Source organism: Meles meles, chromosome 19, assembly GCF_922984935.1.
Source record: "Meles meles chromosome 19, mMelMel3.1 paternal haplotype, whole genome shotgun sequence".
NCBI classification, from domain to species: domain Eukaryota; kingdom Metazoa; phylum Chordata; class Mammalia; order Carnivora; family Mustelidae; genus Meles; species Meles meles.
In genome coordinates this window covers 42,075,432-42,092,673 of record NC_060084.1, presented here as the reverse complement: position 1 = coordinate 42,092,673, position 17,242 = coordinate 42,075,432, and the positions used below count along the sequence as shown (strand labels likewise).

The 17,242-nt window shown below is 47.6% G+C and overlaps 1 protein-coding gene across 2 annotated transcripts; it reads left to right on the top strand.

Annotated features, from left to right (window-relative positions):
• Nucleotides 1-651: 651 nt before the first annotated feature.
• Nucleotides 652-8,644, top strand: LOC123931504 (zinc finger protein 792-like). Of its 2 annotated transcripts, none has more exons than XM_045988684.1 (4): nt 652-1,028; nt 3,494-3,620; nt 4,087-4,209; nt 4,842-8,644. In XM_045988684.1, exons 1-4 carry the CDS (start codon nt 936-938, stop codon nt 6,431-6,433), a joined length of 1,935 nt encoding a protein of 644 aa, XP_045844640.1. In that variant the 5' UTR covers nt 652-935; the 3' UTR covers nt 6,434-8,644. The 2 variants fall into 2 exon arrangements, with proteins under 2 accessions (XP_045844640.1, XP_045844638.1); XM_045988682.1 differs by having other exon boundaries at nt 652-1,040.
• Nucleotides 8,645-17,242: the final 8,598 nt, after the last annotated feature.

Genomic DNA, 17,242 nt, shown 5'->3' with positions numbered 1-17,242 from the left:
CAGCGAGAAGCTGGAACCCTGCGCAGACACTGCCCCTCCGCGCTGACTTCTCCCACCTAATCCGTCCCCTGCCCTGGCGCGGCTTCCCAAGCACCACCCACTCGCACGGTCCCCAACATAGCCACCTCCACACTACCATCCGACTCCGCGCCCCCTTAACCGACCCCTCACCGTCGCTCCACCCCACAACCCAGCACCGCCCACTCCCACCGCCCTCCCAGCTCTCCTTTCCCGGAAGCACCTCCTATCACCAAGCCCGCAACACCACCCAGCACCCCCACCTAGGACCCTCCCCCAGGCGCATCACTACCCAGCGCCGCCGTCCCAGCACCACCTCCTAGAATTGTGCCCCGTGACCACCATTCAGCACGGCCCTCTCACAGCGCCGTCGGGGCATTGCCCCCCGCTCCCCGCACAACTACTTAGCCCCGACGCCCCCTAAAACCGCTCACTCAGCACCACCCCCACCACCGCAACACCTCCGGCATCACCCTCCCAGCACCGCCTCCCAGTACCGCCCCCCACCCCCCGCAGTACCCCTGTCCTTGCACCGCCCACCAGCACTGCCGGCTGTGGGCGGGACGGGAAACGCAGTCGGAGGAGACTGAACTTGGAGTCCGCGCCTGGCGCCGGGCCAATGACAGCCCCGGAGCGCGGAGCCGCTCCGGGCCGGAACTTCCTGCCTTCAGGCCAGCCAGTCCCGACACGGGCCGGGGGTCGCGCGCCCGCGTAACCCGCCTTTCCGGAGCTAAAGGGCCGAGACCCGGGTGCTGGGCTCCTGCTCCGTCCGGCGCCCCAGAGACGCGGTTCCGCCAGGTCCGCCCGCGCCTCGCGTCCCACACGCCGGCATTAGCCGGGAGCCCCAGGGCCCACCGAGTCCCGGGTCAGGGGAAGCTGACCGGTCGCCGGCGGCTCCGCTGTGAGCCCGGGCACGGATGGCGGCACTGGGCGCTGACCCGTCTCCGGCGGCGCCGCTGCGAGCCGGGACAGCGATGGTGGTGGCGGCGGAGCTCAGGGCCCCGGCACAAGTGAGTGCACAGGTAACCGCCGTGACCCCCACGCCCTTGTGCCTGGCGCCGGGACCGCGGAGGTGGCCTTGTCTGTCTCTGTCCTCCCACTTCTTCTCGGCTTTTGAGTCTGGGGGCGCTGGAGGTGAGCTACGCCCAGCCTGGGGTGCTGGGTCCAGGCCGGAGGTGGTACCTCCAGAGCGCTCGCATTTCTGAAATCTAGTGGCAGGAGGCGAGGAGGGGTTTCCTAGACACAAGGACCGGCGTGCGCAAATGCTTGGCGGTGAGACTGAGCTGAGTGTTTGGAGAGCAGGTGGGAGACAGTGAGGCCAGGAATGGCGGGCTGAGGAGCTGTTCTGAGGGTGTTGGGAGCCATAGACGGTTTCAAGTAGCAGAGGGAGGTGATCTGACCCGGGTATTGCCAGGCTCCCTGTGGACGCAGAGTGGAATACGGATTTGGGGTTAGGGTGGAGGCAAGGAGGGTAAGGAGGGTGTTATTGGAGGAGCTCAGGTGAGTAGTGCAGGTGGCTGGAGGCAGAAGTCATTGGATTCTGGATCCCTCTTTTAAGTCAGGCCGACCAGATTTTCCGATGTGGAAAGTGAAAAAGAGAAGGGATGGGTTTTGACTGCAGCAGCTGGAAGGATGGATGCACGCCATCAACTGAGATGGGGAAGTTGGTTCTAGAAGGAATTTTCAATATAAGAACAGAAGTGAGGTTTGGGCCCTCCTGAGCTCCCAGAGACCCCTGAATGGAGTTGAGTGGGCAGCTAGACACTGCACCTGGTGTGTGAGGGTGGTATAGTTCAGGTCGGGAGAGGCCCAATACACAAAGGAACAAAGACCAGACCATATATAAAAATAGAATTCTTACCCACAACCTGCAGGGACCTGCCCAGGAAACCAGCCTCTTTATCTACAACAAACAACCCCAGACTCTAGCCGGCTTAAATTAGACTGGAGGGAAGCCAGATTGCTATCTCTAGTGACAATCAAGAAACAGTACCTTCTGTAACAACCTGCCCTACACGACCAGGGCTGGATTAATAACTGCCAGTTTCTCTAATTTCTGTTCCTACTTCCAGTCTGGGACCAAGGAGAGAAAACCAAATACGCATCCTTAACCAGTCACATAGGATGCGCCGCATCTAGTTAGCCTGCCTACAGCCACTTCTGGCCAGCAGGCCCCCAGTCAGGGCACATCTGAAGCCTTCCCTTTCCTGCTAAAAGCTTTCCCACTCCTCTGCCTACCTTTGAGTCTGCCAAAACGTGAGCGACAGAGACTCTCTCCCTTCCTATCGCAAGCTCAGTATCAATAGCCTTTGCTCTTCTTATTTGGTTAGTCTTTCCACAGTTAAAATATCTAAAATGTGGTATCCGAAAAAAAAAATAAATATAAAATAAAATAAAATGTGGTATCTGTTGCATGGACAAGAGTGTGGTTGTGTGTCCAGTTCAGGAGGGTGAACTTTCAGGTCATGGTGGCAGTGGTGTTAGAGGGTAAGAGGAAGGCGGGGCTTCTGATCTGAGAACGGGGTCTCTTGCTGGGACACCGTGCTTGGCTTGTTGGGTGTCATCGAGACAGACATGGAGGAGTAGTTGTCCGGGTGTGGGGGTCGGGCAAGGGGGTCTGGCAGGTGGTGTACATATGGGAGGGATGGGTAGGCTCAGTTGTAATGAAGGTAGTATTACAGCGAGCAGGCCCTGTGGTGCACCTTGATGGGGCCTGGGGGTTTTCATTTGGGCTGGGAAATTAGCTCAGGGGCAGTGGGGTCAGCTGGGAGTGGGTGACCCTGAGGGTGGAGATCCGAGAACCCATGTGCAGCATAGAAGAGGAAGAGGCCCGAGGGTATGTGGTGTCTGTGAGGCTCTGCGTGGCTTAGGCTGAGGCTAGGAAAGAGCTGGGCCGGGAGCCCTTCAGATCGTGGGTGGGTGTTGCTGTTGGCAGTGGGAGCCATCCAAGGGTCTGGATGGGATCATGGTTGTGTTTGCTAAGAACGTTCTGGTTGTCGTGTGCAGAGTGACATGTGAGGGTCAGTAGCGATGCTGTGATGTGGGCTGGGATGGGGGAGAGGGTACAGTGACAATGGGGATGCAATGGTGAGGTCCAGAGTCTGAGGAAGGTGCAGTCCAAGAAGTGATAGGCATATAAGGAGTGAGTGTGAGCTGTTGGCCCCAGGGCCTTGGTACTGGCCATTAAGGGAGAAGATTGAGTCCATGTTTGTATCTGGGAAGGATAATGTTGGTGACAAGGGAGGGGGTCCACAGAGGAGGGCGTTGGGCCCTGGTGTCTCTCTGCCGCCCTGCCCGTTGCTGCTGTGGACTGACACAGAGGTCAGGTGAGGCATAGAAAAGAGCAAACACCAGTGGAACCAGGGCCTGGGATCTCCTCTGAGTTGGGAAGCTGGGGAGGAAGGGGAGCAGGGGACAGGCGGGAGGGCCTGAGGAGAGAAGCTGATCCTGGAATGAACTGTCCCCATTATGGCAGGGCTGTGTGACCTTTGAGGACGTGACCATTGACTTCTCCCAGGAGGAGTGGGGGCTCCTTGATGAGGCTCAGAGGCTTCTGTACTGCGATGTGATGCTGGAGACCTTTGCCCTGATAGCCTCGCTGGGTAAGGCCTTCACCCCCACTGGGTGTCCTGAGCTCGTTTCCGCCTGTCCCCTTTTCTTTCAGTTGGCCAGCCGTACGGGCACCGCTTCCTTCCCTACTCTCCCAGGATATGTGCTGCACGTTCCAGGCCCAGGCCGAGCACCGTGTCCCAGCCCCTCCCGGAGCAGCCCCAGTACCTGCTGCCGCATAGCATTGTGGGGAGGGGCCGGGAATGAGGAGTCCTGCGGGTGGCCCAGTGGATCCCGGCTGGCTCGGCCACTCCCTGCCTGGGTGATCACGTCCTTTAGCTAACGTTTCCTGGGGCCTGACCGCCACAACCCCGATGCGGTTCCCGCTTGCTGTGATTACTGGGTTATTCCTGCCATACCTCTCTTGTGTGTTCCTGCTGTACTCTTTCACTTTCTTTCCTGTCATCAGGTGGGTCACGTGGCCAGCTGCTGGCCACTTACCTGCCGTCTTTCCCTCAGGACTGTCAACTTTCAGGTCTCACATAGTTGCCCAGCTGCAGATGGGGGCAGAGCCGTGGGTGCCTGACAGGGTGAACATGATGTCAGCCATGGCAAGACGGGCGTACAGTGGACTTGTCTCGGGTGAGTGGGGGATGGGGGGGCAGGTGATGTCACTGCTGTCTTCAAATCCCACCTGCAGTGTTTCCTCATTGTTTTGGTGCCGAAGCCATTGTCCACATCTCTCTTCTACCTTTCCTTTCCTGTTCTTGACACACAGCGCACCTGTTTCTTCTCTGACTTGCGTCCCCTGGCTCACTCTTTACACAGCTCCCTCTGAGACTGTCTCCAGCGTGGACCTACACTTACTATGACTATGTCGTGATAGGTGCATATTCCCTTTCATGGTCTGTAAACACAGCTGCTGAGTTGTAGCCAGACTTTCCTGGGCCTGGACACACCGTTCTGCCCGGGACTCCTGTGTTATCAGTGGCTAAGACCCTGCCAGAAAGCCTTTAGAGAGAAGAGAGTTGGAGACCCCGCCTTCCGGCCCAAGACTGAGCCCCCTCCTTCTGTCCTTAGGCCTGGCAAGGCCTCCCCTGGTTTGTGACCCTCCCAGGCATGGTACTGTGGCAGACCGTTCCTTACCCCGACCTCAGGCTCCTCCTCCTGCCAGCAGTCCCAAGGACTCATGCCAGGGTCAGGCATGATTTGTCATGGGCTGCTTCCTTCCGCCAGGGATCCTGGGAGCTTCACCAGCATTTCTCTGCTTTCAGGTTTTGGCTGTGGAACGGAGGGTGAGCGTAGTGTGTCTGCAGAAGGAGTGTCACAGGACAGGAAGCTTAAGGAGGCTCTGTGCAACCAGAAAAACTACTCCCGTGACGCATGTGGCCTGCACATGAGAGACATTTTGCACCTGACCGAACACCGGGCAACACATCCCAGGCAGAAACCAGACGCTTGTGAGGCATCTGGGAAAGGGTCGGAGTCCAGTGCAAACCTTCAGCAGCAGCAGAATATAGATAAACCGGTCAGAAGGGATGAGGACAGGGCCTCCCTTGTGAAAAGCTGCAGAGATGACACATCAAAGGAGCCTCTCACAGTCAGGGAGGATGGGAAGGTCTTCCCGGGCAGGACGGCCACATCCAGGATTCTCCAGCACCAGGTTGTTCACAGAGTGGAGGAGCCTCCCCAGAGCAATGGCGTGCAAAGTCGTAACAAGTGCGGTGAATTTGGGAACGATTTCCCTGACAAGCCCACACCTGTTCAGCACCAGAGAACCCACACCAGAGAAAGGCCTTTTGAGTGCAACAAATGTGGGGTATTCTTTAGCCACGCCTCTGGCCTCCTTCAGCACCAGAGAGCTCACAACAGAGGAAAGCCTTATGAGTGCTGCGAATGTGGGAAGTTCTTCAGCCAACACTGTAGTCTCGTGAGACATCAGAGAGTTCACACTGGGGAAAGCCCTTATGTGTGCAGCGAATGCGGGAAATTCTTTAGCCGAAGCTCCAACCTCATTCAGCATAAGAGGGTGCACACTGGAGAGAAGCCTTATGAGTGCAGTGAGTGTGGGAAGTTCTTCAGCCAGCGCTCCAACCTCATTCATCATAAGAGGGTCCACACGGGCAGAAGCGCTCATGAGTGCAGAGAGTGTGGGAAGTCATTCAACTGCAACTCCAGCCTCATTAAGCACTGTAGGGTTCACACTGGCGAAAGACCTTATAAGTGCAGTGAATGTGGGAAATTTTTCAGCCACATTGCCAGTCTCATCCAACATCGTATCGTCCACACTGGTGAACGGCCTTACAGGTGCAGCGAATGCGGGAAAGCCTTCAGCCGGAGCTCTGACCTCATGAAGCATCATAGAGTCCACACTGGGGAGCGGCCTTATGAGTGCATCGAATGTGGGAAATTGTTTAGCCAGAGCTCCAGCCTCCATAGCCATCGGAGACTTCACACTGGGGAACGGCCTTATCAGTGCCCGGAATGTGGGAAATTCTTTAACCAAAGCTCCAGCCTCAATAACCATCGGAGACTTCACACCAGTGAGCGGCCTTATGAGTGCCTCGAATGTGGGAAAACTTTCCGACAGAGGTCTAATCTGAGGCAACACCAGAAAGTTCACAAACCAGACAGGCCATATAAGTGTGGTGAATGTGGAAAAGCCTTCAGCCAGAGGCCTACCCTTGTCCGGCACCAAAAAATTCACACGAGAGAAAGGAGTGCAGGGAATATGCACCCTCCTCCAGCACAACGATGTGCACAGGTGATAAGCTCTGAGAACAGTCTTTATGAGGGGCCCATCAGCCGGAGGGTGAATCTTGTTCATCCCAATGTCCACAATGGGCAGAATCCCTATGAATGCTAGTTCTGCTGGAAGCCTTCTGGAACAAAGTAGCATTTTTCTCACCATGGACTCTACCAGACCTTTGCCACTGCGAATGTTTAAGGTAGAAGCCATAGAGCTCTGGCAGATCTCCAAGAATATGTGTTCCTGTGTTCAGACCTCTTCCTTTTCTGAGAGGGAATCCGGAGTAGCCTGAGGCCAAAGGAAGATGTCATTCTTTCCCTCTGTGACCAGTGTAGCTATGGACATGACCTATATCTTTGACTGTGAAGACCTGAGCTGGGTTCTGCTGGGGGCTTGCAGAGAAGGTTTCCCATCTTTCAAGGACATGGCTGATCTCATACGATGCTCATGATGGATATATCTAGACTCCACATTACCCATCCCAACAAGCACCTGCTTTACACTGCCTTAATGATCAAGCCACCTTTAATCCGATGTTTTCGATCACTGTGAAGTGGGTTCAGAATGCAGTTGAGGTCTACCAAACAGAAAGGCTTTCGAAATGTATTGCCTCAGAGAAAGAGCAGGAAGGTGGAGAATAGCTCTCGGTCCCGATTTGGCCTCCTTTGTGTTGCTACTCAAGGTCTCCTGAGAAAGACGGTAGGACTTTGTGGGCCTAATGTTGGGATCTGAGTGGCATGAATTTTTGTGATCCATAGATGACCCTGAGGACGGGGTAGTTGTGACAACCTCCTCTGCATCTGGGTAGCAGCATGAATAGGGCCCCATGTTTCCACAGCTTGCCTCATGTTCCATAGCACGGTTAAGTAGACGCTGTTTACCTGACACTTGCCAAGGAGCCATTTGCCTTGAAGTTTAGCCTCTGGTAGAGCCTTTGGTGTCCTAACTGTCAGATACATTGGCCCAGTTGAGACCATAATTTGTATGGAAACACTGGGCGTGAGACTAGAATAGGCGAGTCTGTAGCAAGCTAGAGGGAATGTACCTGTTCTAAAAGTACATCCACAAATGTTCCTTTGAATGTGACTGTGCAGGATTCAGGCTCTGCAGAAATTCTCAGGACCTCCAGACCTCTGTCCTATGACTTAGGTCACTGACAGAGCAAATATCTAAAGATTTTGAGGGTACTAAGGCTCTCTGCGGTATTCGTGCCACAGCTGTTGCTGCTTTGGCGGGAGAACGGGGCTGAGAGAAGGCAGATCCTGTACTCCGGGGTGTAGCATTTGTCACGTAGCCATTTTTGCTGCCAAGACATGAGAGAGAGAGTCAATGTAGGATTGCCAAATCCTCTAATTTCTGACATGAACGGGAGATCAGATTTTTATGTGCAACAATTTCTTTAAATGCTTTATTGAGATACAGTTGTCGTGCGACAATCGTATGTATTTGATGTGCACCATTTAAGAAGTTTTTCAGTATGTATACACTCAGGGAACCAACACAGAACCATGACAGTGGACCTATCCGTCACCCACAAAGCTACCTCATGCCCTTTGCTATCCCTCCTTGCCTTCCCAGTACACCACTGATTTCCTTATTTTTGGTCTGTTTTCTTTCACAACATAATCATCTGGAGAATTATCCATGCTATATGTATGAACAGGTCATTCTTTTTGCTGTTGCGTAGCGCTCTCAAGTGAATCGATCACAATTTTTTATGCTTTATTTTTTAAATTAAGAAATCTCTGGTAAAATACACATAACATAAAATTTACCATCCAGGCCATCTCTTAGTGCATCGTTCAGGAGTATTAAGTACATTCATATTGTACAGCCATCACCACCATTCACACCCCGAGCTCTTTTCATCTTGCCAAACCAAAACTCCATAGCCATTAAACAATAACTCCAAAGTCTCTCCCCACCGCCAAGCCCCTGGAAACTGCCCTTGTACTTCTGTCTCTCTGAACTTTACACTCCAGGTACCTCCTATGAAGAGAGTCATCTAGTATTTGTCTTTTTGTGGCTGGTTTATTTCACTTAGCATAATGTCCTCAAGGTTCATCCGTGTTTTATGCCATGTGTCAGAATTTCTTTTGAAGGTTGAATAATATGCCATTGTATTTCTGTGCCATATTTTGCTTATTCACTCATCTGTCAATGGTTATTTGGTTTTCTTCCACCTTTTAGCTGTTGTGAACCATGCAGCTATGAACATGGGTGTACAGATATCTCTTTGAGACCTTGCTTTCTGTTGTTTTATTTTTTAAGATTGTATTTATTTGAGAGCCAGCAAACAGGAGAGAGAGACAGGAGTAGGGTGAGGGGCAGAGGGAGAAGCCGACTCCCTGCTGAGCAGGGAGCCCAGTATGGGTCTCCGTTCTGGGATTCCAGGATCATGACCTGAGCTGAAGGCAGGCAGTTAACCAACGGAGCCACCCAGGCACCCCCTCGCTTGCTTTATAGGTATATCTGGAAGTGGAATTACTGGCTCATATGGTAATTATATTTTTAATTTTTTGAGGAACCTCCATACTGTTTCCCACAGTTGCTCTATCATTTTATATTCCTACCAATGATTCTGATTTCTCCACATCCTCAGCAACACTTGTCTTATCTTTTAAAAAAAATTGTTTTAAATGCTTGAATAGTATCTGTCCTGATATCATTTTCTTCTGTCCTAGCTTATTGAGTGTTTTTATCATGAAAGGATGTTGGATTTGTCAAATGCTTTCTTTGCATCAATTGATAGGGTCCTATGGTTTTTCCTTCCGTTAATATGTATTACACTGATTTTCATATGCTGAAACTTCCTTGCATTCCAAGAGTAAATCCCCCTTAAACATGGTGTATAATCCTTTCAGTATGCTGCTAAATTCTGTTCACTATTATTTTGTTTGCTAGTATTTTGTTGAAGATATTTGTACCAATGTTTATAAGTAATATTGGTCTGTACTTCCCTTGTGTTATCATTTTCTGACTTTGGTATCAGGGCAAATGAATTAGGAATTATTCTCTCCTCTTCCAAGTTTTTGGAAAATCCTAACAAACATTAGTGCTATTTCTTTAATGTGTATAATTCCCCAATAAAGTCACTGGGTCCAGAGCTTTGTTGTGGGGAGGTATTTGGTTGTTTATTCATTATACTTACTAATTACAAGTTTATTCAGATATTCTCTTCATGGTTCAGTCTTCATAGGATTTGTGTTCCTAAGGATTGTCTATTTCATCTAGGTTCCATTTTGTGTGTGTGTGTATGATTGTTCGTAGTACTCTCATAATCCTTTTTATTTCTGTAGAATTGGTCGTAATGTCTCCGCTTGTATTTCTAATTCTAGTTATTTAAGTCTTCTCTCTTCTTTTAGTCACTCTAGCTAAAGATTGGTCAATTTTGTTAATCTTTATGAAGAACCATCTTTTGGATTTGTTTGTTTTTCTCTATTGTTTTTCTATTCTCTATTTTTAAAAATCTCTTATCTTTAGTATTTCTTAACTTTGTCTAACTCTTGGTTTAGTTCTTTTTCTATTTCTCTAAGTTGCAGAGTAAAGTCGTTGATTTGAGATCTTTTTTAATATGAGCCTTCTTCCTTCCCTCCCTCTGTCCCTCCTTCCCTTCCTATACACGTGCCCATATGGGCAGGAGGTGGAGGGCCAGAAAGAGAGGAAAAGAATGTTAAGCAGACTGTGCATTGAGCGTAAAGCTTGACCTGGGGCTTGATCTCACAATCCTGAGAACATGACCTGAGCCAAAATCAAGAGTTGGACACTTAACCGACTGAACCACCCAGGTGCCCTGTGTTTTTGTTTTTGTTTTTTTCATCTTGGGTATTTTCTAATATTCCTTGTGATTTCTCCTTTGTTCCATTGATTGTTTAAGCATGTATTATTTAATTTCCACAGATATGTGAATTTTCCAATTTGCCTTTTGTTGGTTTCTACCTTCATCCTGTTGAGATTAAATAGTTTGTATAACATCTTTTGAAACCTATTAAGCTTTAATTTGTGACCTAATATGGTCTATCATGGAAATGTCCCATATGCACTTGAGAACAAGGTTTTCTCTTGATGGTGGCTAGAGTATTGTGAATATTTCTGTTAGATCTGATTGGTTTATTGTGTTGTTCAAGACCTTTATTTCCTTAATGACTTTTTTCCATTATTGAGAGCAGGGTATTGAAGTCTCCACTACTGTAAAACTGTTTTTTTCCTGTCGATTTTTGAGTTGTATATTTTCTTGGTCTGTTAATAGTTTCATAAATGTTTATCATTGTTATACCTTTTACCATATAAAACCTTTTATTAGAGTAGAAAAATGTCCAAATTTATGTTGTAAACTTAGTTATATGGAATGTTTTTCCATCCTTTCACTTTCCACCTACTTGTGTCTTTGGCTGTAAAGTTAGTCTCTGTAGATAGCATATAATTAGATAATTTTTTAAATACCCATCGTGTCTTTTGTGTCTTTTGATTGGAGAGTTTCATCCATTTACATTGACATAATTATGACGAGGGTTCACTTCTGTGATTTTACTATTTGTTTTCTCTATGGCTTTTTTGTCCTCCATTTCTTATATTACTGTCTTTTGTTTTTTTATTTTTTTAATGTGAAATGTTTTAATTCCCTTCTCATTTCCTTTGGGGTATATTCTATCACTATTTTCTTTGTGGTTACCATGGAGATTATCTTGAATTTCAAAAATTATTGATACTCCGGGTTGCCTGCGTGGCTCAGTGGGTTAAAGCCTCTGCCTTTGGCTCAGGTCATGGTCCCAGGGTCCTGGGATCGAGCCCCACATCGAGCTCTCTTTCTACCTGCCTCTCTGCCTACTTGTGATCTCTGTCAAATAAATAAATAAAATCTTCAAAAAATATTTTAAAAATTAATTTAATTCATTTTTAAAAACTAATTTAATAGGGAACAACTGTCCTTGCCCCTGCAAGCCTGAGGAAAGGAGGAACAGGTGGCAGAAATCTGGCTGCACCAGCAGACACTCAGGCCACTAGGGGAACAGATAGCTCTGGGTGGGACACAGCTCTCAGAGGGACCCCACTACCACCGATGAGGTTCGCACGTCCATGCGACAAGCCCACTGGGGCCACTCTCAGCTCTTTTGTTCACTGAGCAAAACACTACCTACTCTGGGGCACCAGAATTCTGTCTGCCTTCACCTCAGTTCATGATCATGGGGTCCCGTGATCGAGCCCCACATCAGGCTCCCTGCTCAGTGGGGTGCCTGCTTCTCCCTTTGCCTGCAGCTCTCCCTGCTTCTGCTCATGCTCTCTCTTGCTCTCTCTCTGTCAAATAAATTTTAAAAATCTTGGAAAAAAAAAAACAAACTACCTATTCTCAGAAACGGAAGTTCATCTGACTTAGGAAACTCTGCACTCCAAACACTTGTAAACATTTCATTTGAATGCTGTGCACATTTCAAACAAATCTAAATAGATAGCAATACAACTAAATTCTAAATGACACCTATATTCATTTCCTGGAGGTACCATAAAAATCACAAACTTGGGAACTTATGATCACAGAGATTCATGATCTCAGAGGCCCAAAGTCAGGGGCTTTGCTTCCTCCAGAGGCTCTAGGGCAGAATCCCTCCCTACCTCTCCCAGCTTGGCGGGGGTGGGGGGGGGGTCCCAGTGTTCCTTGGCTGATAGTTTTGTAACTCCCCATCTCCACCTCAGTCTTAAATTGGCTTTCCCCTCCTCACTGTGTGTCTCCTATAAGGACATTTTGCCACCAGATTTAGGGCCCGACCATATAATCCAAGATGATCTCATCTTGAAATCCTTAATTACATCTGCAAAGACCCTTTTCCCAAACAGTGTTACACTCACAGATTTTGAGGGTTTGGCTGTGGACCTATCTTTTGTGGGGGAGGGGCACCATTGAACCTAGCTTGTCACCCCAGAGAAAAGATGGTCAATATCCACCAAAAGAAATGTGCAAGAAAATACTGGCTTTATTCACAGTAGCCCCAGACTGAAACAACCCAAAAGTTCATCCACAATAGGTAGGGTCTCTGGGTGGCTCAGTCAGTTAAGCATCTGCCTTCAGCTCAGGTCATGATCCCGGGGTCCTGGGATCCAGTCCTGCATTAGGCTCCTTCTCAGCAGGGAGACTGCTTCTCCCTCTCCCTCTACACCTCCCTTATGCTCATGCTCTCTCTCTCTATCAAATAAATAATTTAAATATTTTCTTAAAAAAGAACTTACTTTAAACAAGTTTAGGGGCGCCTGGGTGGCTCAGTGGTTTGAGCCTCTGCCTTCGGCTCAGGTCATGATCCCAGGGTCCTGGGATCGAGTCCCGCATCAGGCTCTCTGCTTGGTGGGGAGCCTGCTTCCTCCTCTCTCTCTCTCTGCTTGCCTCTCTGCCTACTTGTGATCTCTCTCTGTCAAATAAATAAATAAAATAAAATCTTTTTAAAAAAAACAAAAAAACAAGTTTAATTACTGGCACTATTCCCTGAACTCCCCCATAAGACCACAAACACACACACAGACCAAACTGTTTTAACACTGAGTTCTGCCAAACAATAGGAAAAAGTAATTCCAATTTTATATGAAGTCATTTCCAGAGAGAAAAGCAAAGAGAGGGGCGCCTGGATGGCTGTTAAGCCTCTGCCTTGGGCTAAGACCATGATCCCAGGGTCCTGGGATTGAGCCCCACATCGAGCCCCACATTGGGTTCCCTGCTTGGTAGGAAGCCTGCTTCTCCCTCTCCCTCTCTCCCTGCTTGTGTTCCCTCTCTGCTGTGTCTCTCTCTGTCAAATAAATGAAATCTTAAAAAAGAAAAAAAAAGAGCTCTCCCAGCTCATTTTATAAAGCTAGCATTACCTTGATACTAAAATACACAATCTCATTATGAGAAAGGACAATTATACTCATATGTATAGATGCAAAAAAAAAAACCTCCCCAAATATTAGCAGACTGAATCCTGCAGTTGGGTTTATGCTATGAATGCAAGGACGGTTTAACAAAGAAAATCGATAAATGTAATTCAATATTAACAGATCAAAAGATGCGGGGGGGAAAGCATTCCAAAAAATTCAATCTTCAGCATCAACATTTTAATTTGAGAATCACCTAAGAAATATAGCAAATGGCATTTCTCTAGTGCTTTAGAATTTACAAAGTAGTCTCACATACAGGATTCTAGGCAACCCACATCCGAGACACGAGGAGCCTAAAGCCTAGAGGGAACATTTGTGGCTTGAGGGGAAGTTAAATCTGGAATTAGAATCCAAATCTTTAGACTTTTCTGTGACAAAACTTGCATGTTTCCGCGGAGGAGTTTCTATAAGAGAGAGAAGGTTTGGGGATGATGTCAGGGGATCGGCAAGGTGTGTGACAAGAAGCCTGAGGAATTCTGTGGAAAAGGGGGAATCTTATAAGTTAGCAGACATTTTGTAGGAGAACGAATGAAAAACTAAATACGGAGGGAGGAAATAGGGAGACGTGCCTATAAAACGATGGGAGGGAGCGATGAGATTGTGAAAGAGAGAATGAGGACACAGGTCTCAGACACTCATCTACACTGACCAGGAATGGAAGCCAGGAGCTCTCTCTTGCTGTGTCCAGAACAGAGCATAATGTTTGGAAGCAGGTAAGCTAGACCTAGGATGAATGCTGCCTTAACCACGCACCATCAGGACACTCTTTTTTAAAAATTTTAATTCTTTATATATTTATTTATTTATTTGAGAGAGAGAGAGAGCATGTGAGTGGGGGGAGGAGCAGAGGGAGAGAGAGAGAATCCTCAAGCCGACTGCCCGTTGAGTGCGACGCCCGGGGAGGGGCTCGATCCCAGGACCCTGAGATCATGAAGTCAAGATGCTGACACTTGGGGCGCCTGGGTGGCGCAGTGGGTTACAGCCTCTGCTTTTAGCTCAGATCATGATCCCAGCATCCTGGGATCGAGCCCCTCATCGGGCTCTCTGCTCAGGACGGAGCCTACTTCCCCCTCTCTATCTCTGCCTGCCTCTCTGCCTACTTGTGATCTCTGTCAAATAAATAAATAAAATCCTTAAAACAAAAAGAGTCTGACACTTAACTAGCGGAAACCCCCAGGCACCCCAAGGTCCGGTTCTTATAAGCAATCCCTTATCCCAGTCTCTTCAGAAAAGTTCTGCTTCCCTCGCTGAATTCAGACAGATAGACAGCGATGGTATGATGAGTGGTTCCAGGGAACAGAAAGTGAAGGATGGGAATCTGGACTGGGTACTCTGATTTGATTAGATTTAACCGTGTTCATGCCCCTGTTTCTGATGGTAGAGGAGAAGGCAGTTGTCTGTGGTGGGCAGTGGCACACCAGTGACTAAAGTTATTGCCTGCTGAAACGTAATGCCTGATGTGAAGTGCTGATTGCCAAGGTCTCCATTTCAAAAGACATCCGTTCCAGATAAACATATCGCCAGCTGTAGGACGCAGCTACCAGTAAAATAACGACATAAGGAACTAGGCACCCCCACACCCATGAAGTTCTCCTTTCAGAAGACACTGGGTGATGGCGAAAACTGGCATTTCTTGGGGCACCTGGATGGCTCAGCCAGTTGCATGTCTGACTCTTAGTTTGGGCTCAATTCATGATCTAAGTGTCGCAAGATCAAGGCCCGTGTTGGGCAAACTGCTGAGCGAAATCTTCTTTAAGATTCCCTCTCACTGCCCCTCCCCCTGTGTATGTGTTCTCTATCTCTCTCTCAACTAAATAAATACATCTTAAAAAGAAAACAACTGATGCTCCTTGAGTGACCCTGCCTCAGTCTCCCGTGCCATGATTCCCGCTCTTATGCTTCAAATTAGCCAATATAGAGTGACCTTGTGAAACACAAGAGACCCCATCCTCAGACCCTAGGCCTAATAAAGGCAGAGTCCCAGGGCTGTGTTTTCTCTTTCTCTATGCTGTGACCTCATTCTGTGGCCCTCGCATGCCAAGACTTGTGAGTAATTAGTCTTGGTTTTCAAAATTCCTTAAGGACGTACAAAATATACTAGTAACTTAAAAATGTAAATGAAAAAACACTAACCTTGGAACTATAATTTGCTAAGACAGGCTGAAAAAGAGAGAGGACCCCTTAAAAAGAGATATAAACCCCCAAAGAAATCTTAAAAGTAACCTGAGAGGCACTATTTCCACACCACAGACAATAAGGCATCAGACCCAAGCACATTGACAACCAAGTTTCATGAAAAATGCTAGGGAATTCTTTTTGGATGACTTGACAGGGGATTTCTAAATTCAATGGAAAGAATTGAGAAGGAAATAGTAAAACTTTGGGGCGCCTGGGTGGCTCAGTGGTTTAAGCTGCTGCCTTCAGCTCAGGTCATGATCTCGGGGTCCTGGGATCGAGTCCCGCATCGGGCTCTCTGCTTGGCGGGGAGCCTGCTTCCTCCTCTCTCTCTCTGCCTGCTTCTCTCCCTACTTGTGATCTCTATCTGTCAAATAAATAAATAAAATTAAAAAAAAAAAAAAAGAAATAGTAAAACTTTGAAAACAATCAATAATAAAGAGGCACTAGGAGACACCAACAGACATTTCTCCAAAGAAGACAAACAGATTCCCAAAGACACATGAAAAGATGTTCAACATCACTCATCGTCAGGGAAATGCAAATCAACAGTACAAGGAGAGATCACCTCACACCCGTCAGAATGGCTAAAATCAGCAACACAAGAAACAACAGGTGTTGGCAAGGATGTGGAGAAAAAGGAGCCCTCTTACACTGTTGGTAGGAATGCAAACTGGTACAGTCACTATGGAAAAAAGTATGGAGGGTCCTGAAAAAGTTAAAAATAAAAATAACCAAATGATCCAGGAATCCCACTACTGGGTAATTATCCATAGGACACAAAAACAGAAAGGATACATGCACTCCTTTGTTTACAGTAGCATTATTTACAAGAGCCAAGTTATGGAAGCAGCCCAGTGTCCATCAACAGATGAATAGATAAAGCAGATATGGTACACACACACACAGAATGGAATAGCATTCAGCCATGAAAAGAATGAAACTTTGGGGCACCTGGGTGACTTGGTCGTTAAGCTTCCAACTCTTGGTTTAAGCTCAAGGGTCCCAGTATCCAGGCAATGGTTGGGTCCATTTTCAGTGCGGCATCTACTTGAGATTCTCTCTCTTTCTCTGCCCCTCCCGCTCATGCTGTTTCTCTGTCTCTCTCTCTCTGTCTCTCTCTAAAATAAATAAATAAAATCTTTTAAAAAAAGAATGAAATCTTACCATTTGCAATTATATGGATGGAATTGGAGTGTATAATGCTTAGTGAAATAAGTTAGGCAGAGAGAGACAAATACCATATGATTTCACGCATACATGGAATTTAAGTAACAGAACAAATGAACAAAGAAAATAAAGAGACAAGCCAAGAAATAGACTCTTTACTAGAGAGAACAAACTGATGGTTCCTGGAGGGAGGATGGGTGGGCAGCATATGCCATTACAGATTTCCAGAACCCTATGAATAGGAGACTTAGCTCAACACAAAATCATCCCAGGGAAGAGAATTCATCCCAGATAGTAGAACTTGGGATTCTCACAAGGGCCCACACTTTAGTTAAGACGAGGACAATTAATATCTGCATAGAGAGTAGATTGCTTTTGAGCTAAAACTGTGAAACTGAATAAAAGGAAATGTCACTTAACATGGAATCGGGAGGCCAGAAGGGGGAGCTCTCATACTGTAGCACTCCTCACAGCCCCTTGCAGAGCCAACAGGAAGAGACCTACTTTGCATCTTCCAACAGGAGGAAGCCTCCTTTACTACCCCAGGATGGGGAAGGAAGATTTTCTCCTTGCCCAGCAACAGCCCGGCCAATGAGAGACTGTCACAACTCAACTAATGAAAAGCAACTAGACTTTGGACTCCCCAGTTGACTCTAATGGACCTTTTGTTTACAACAGCTT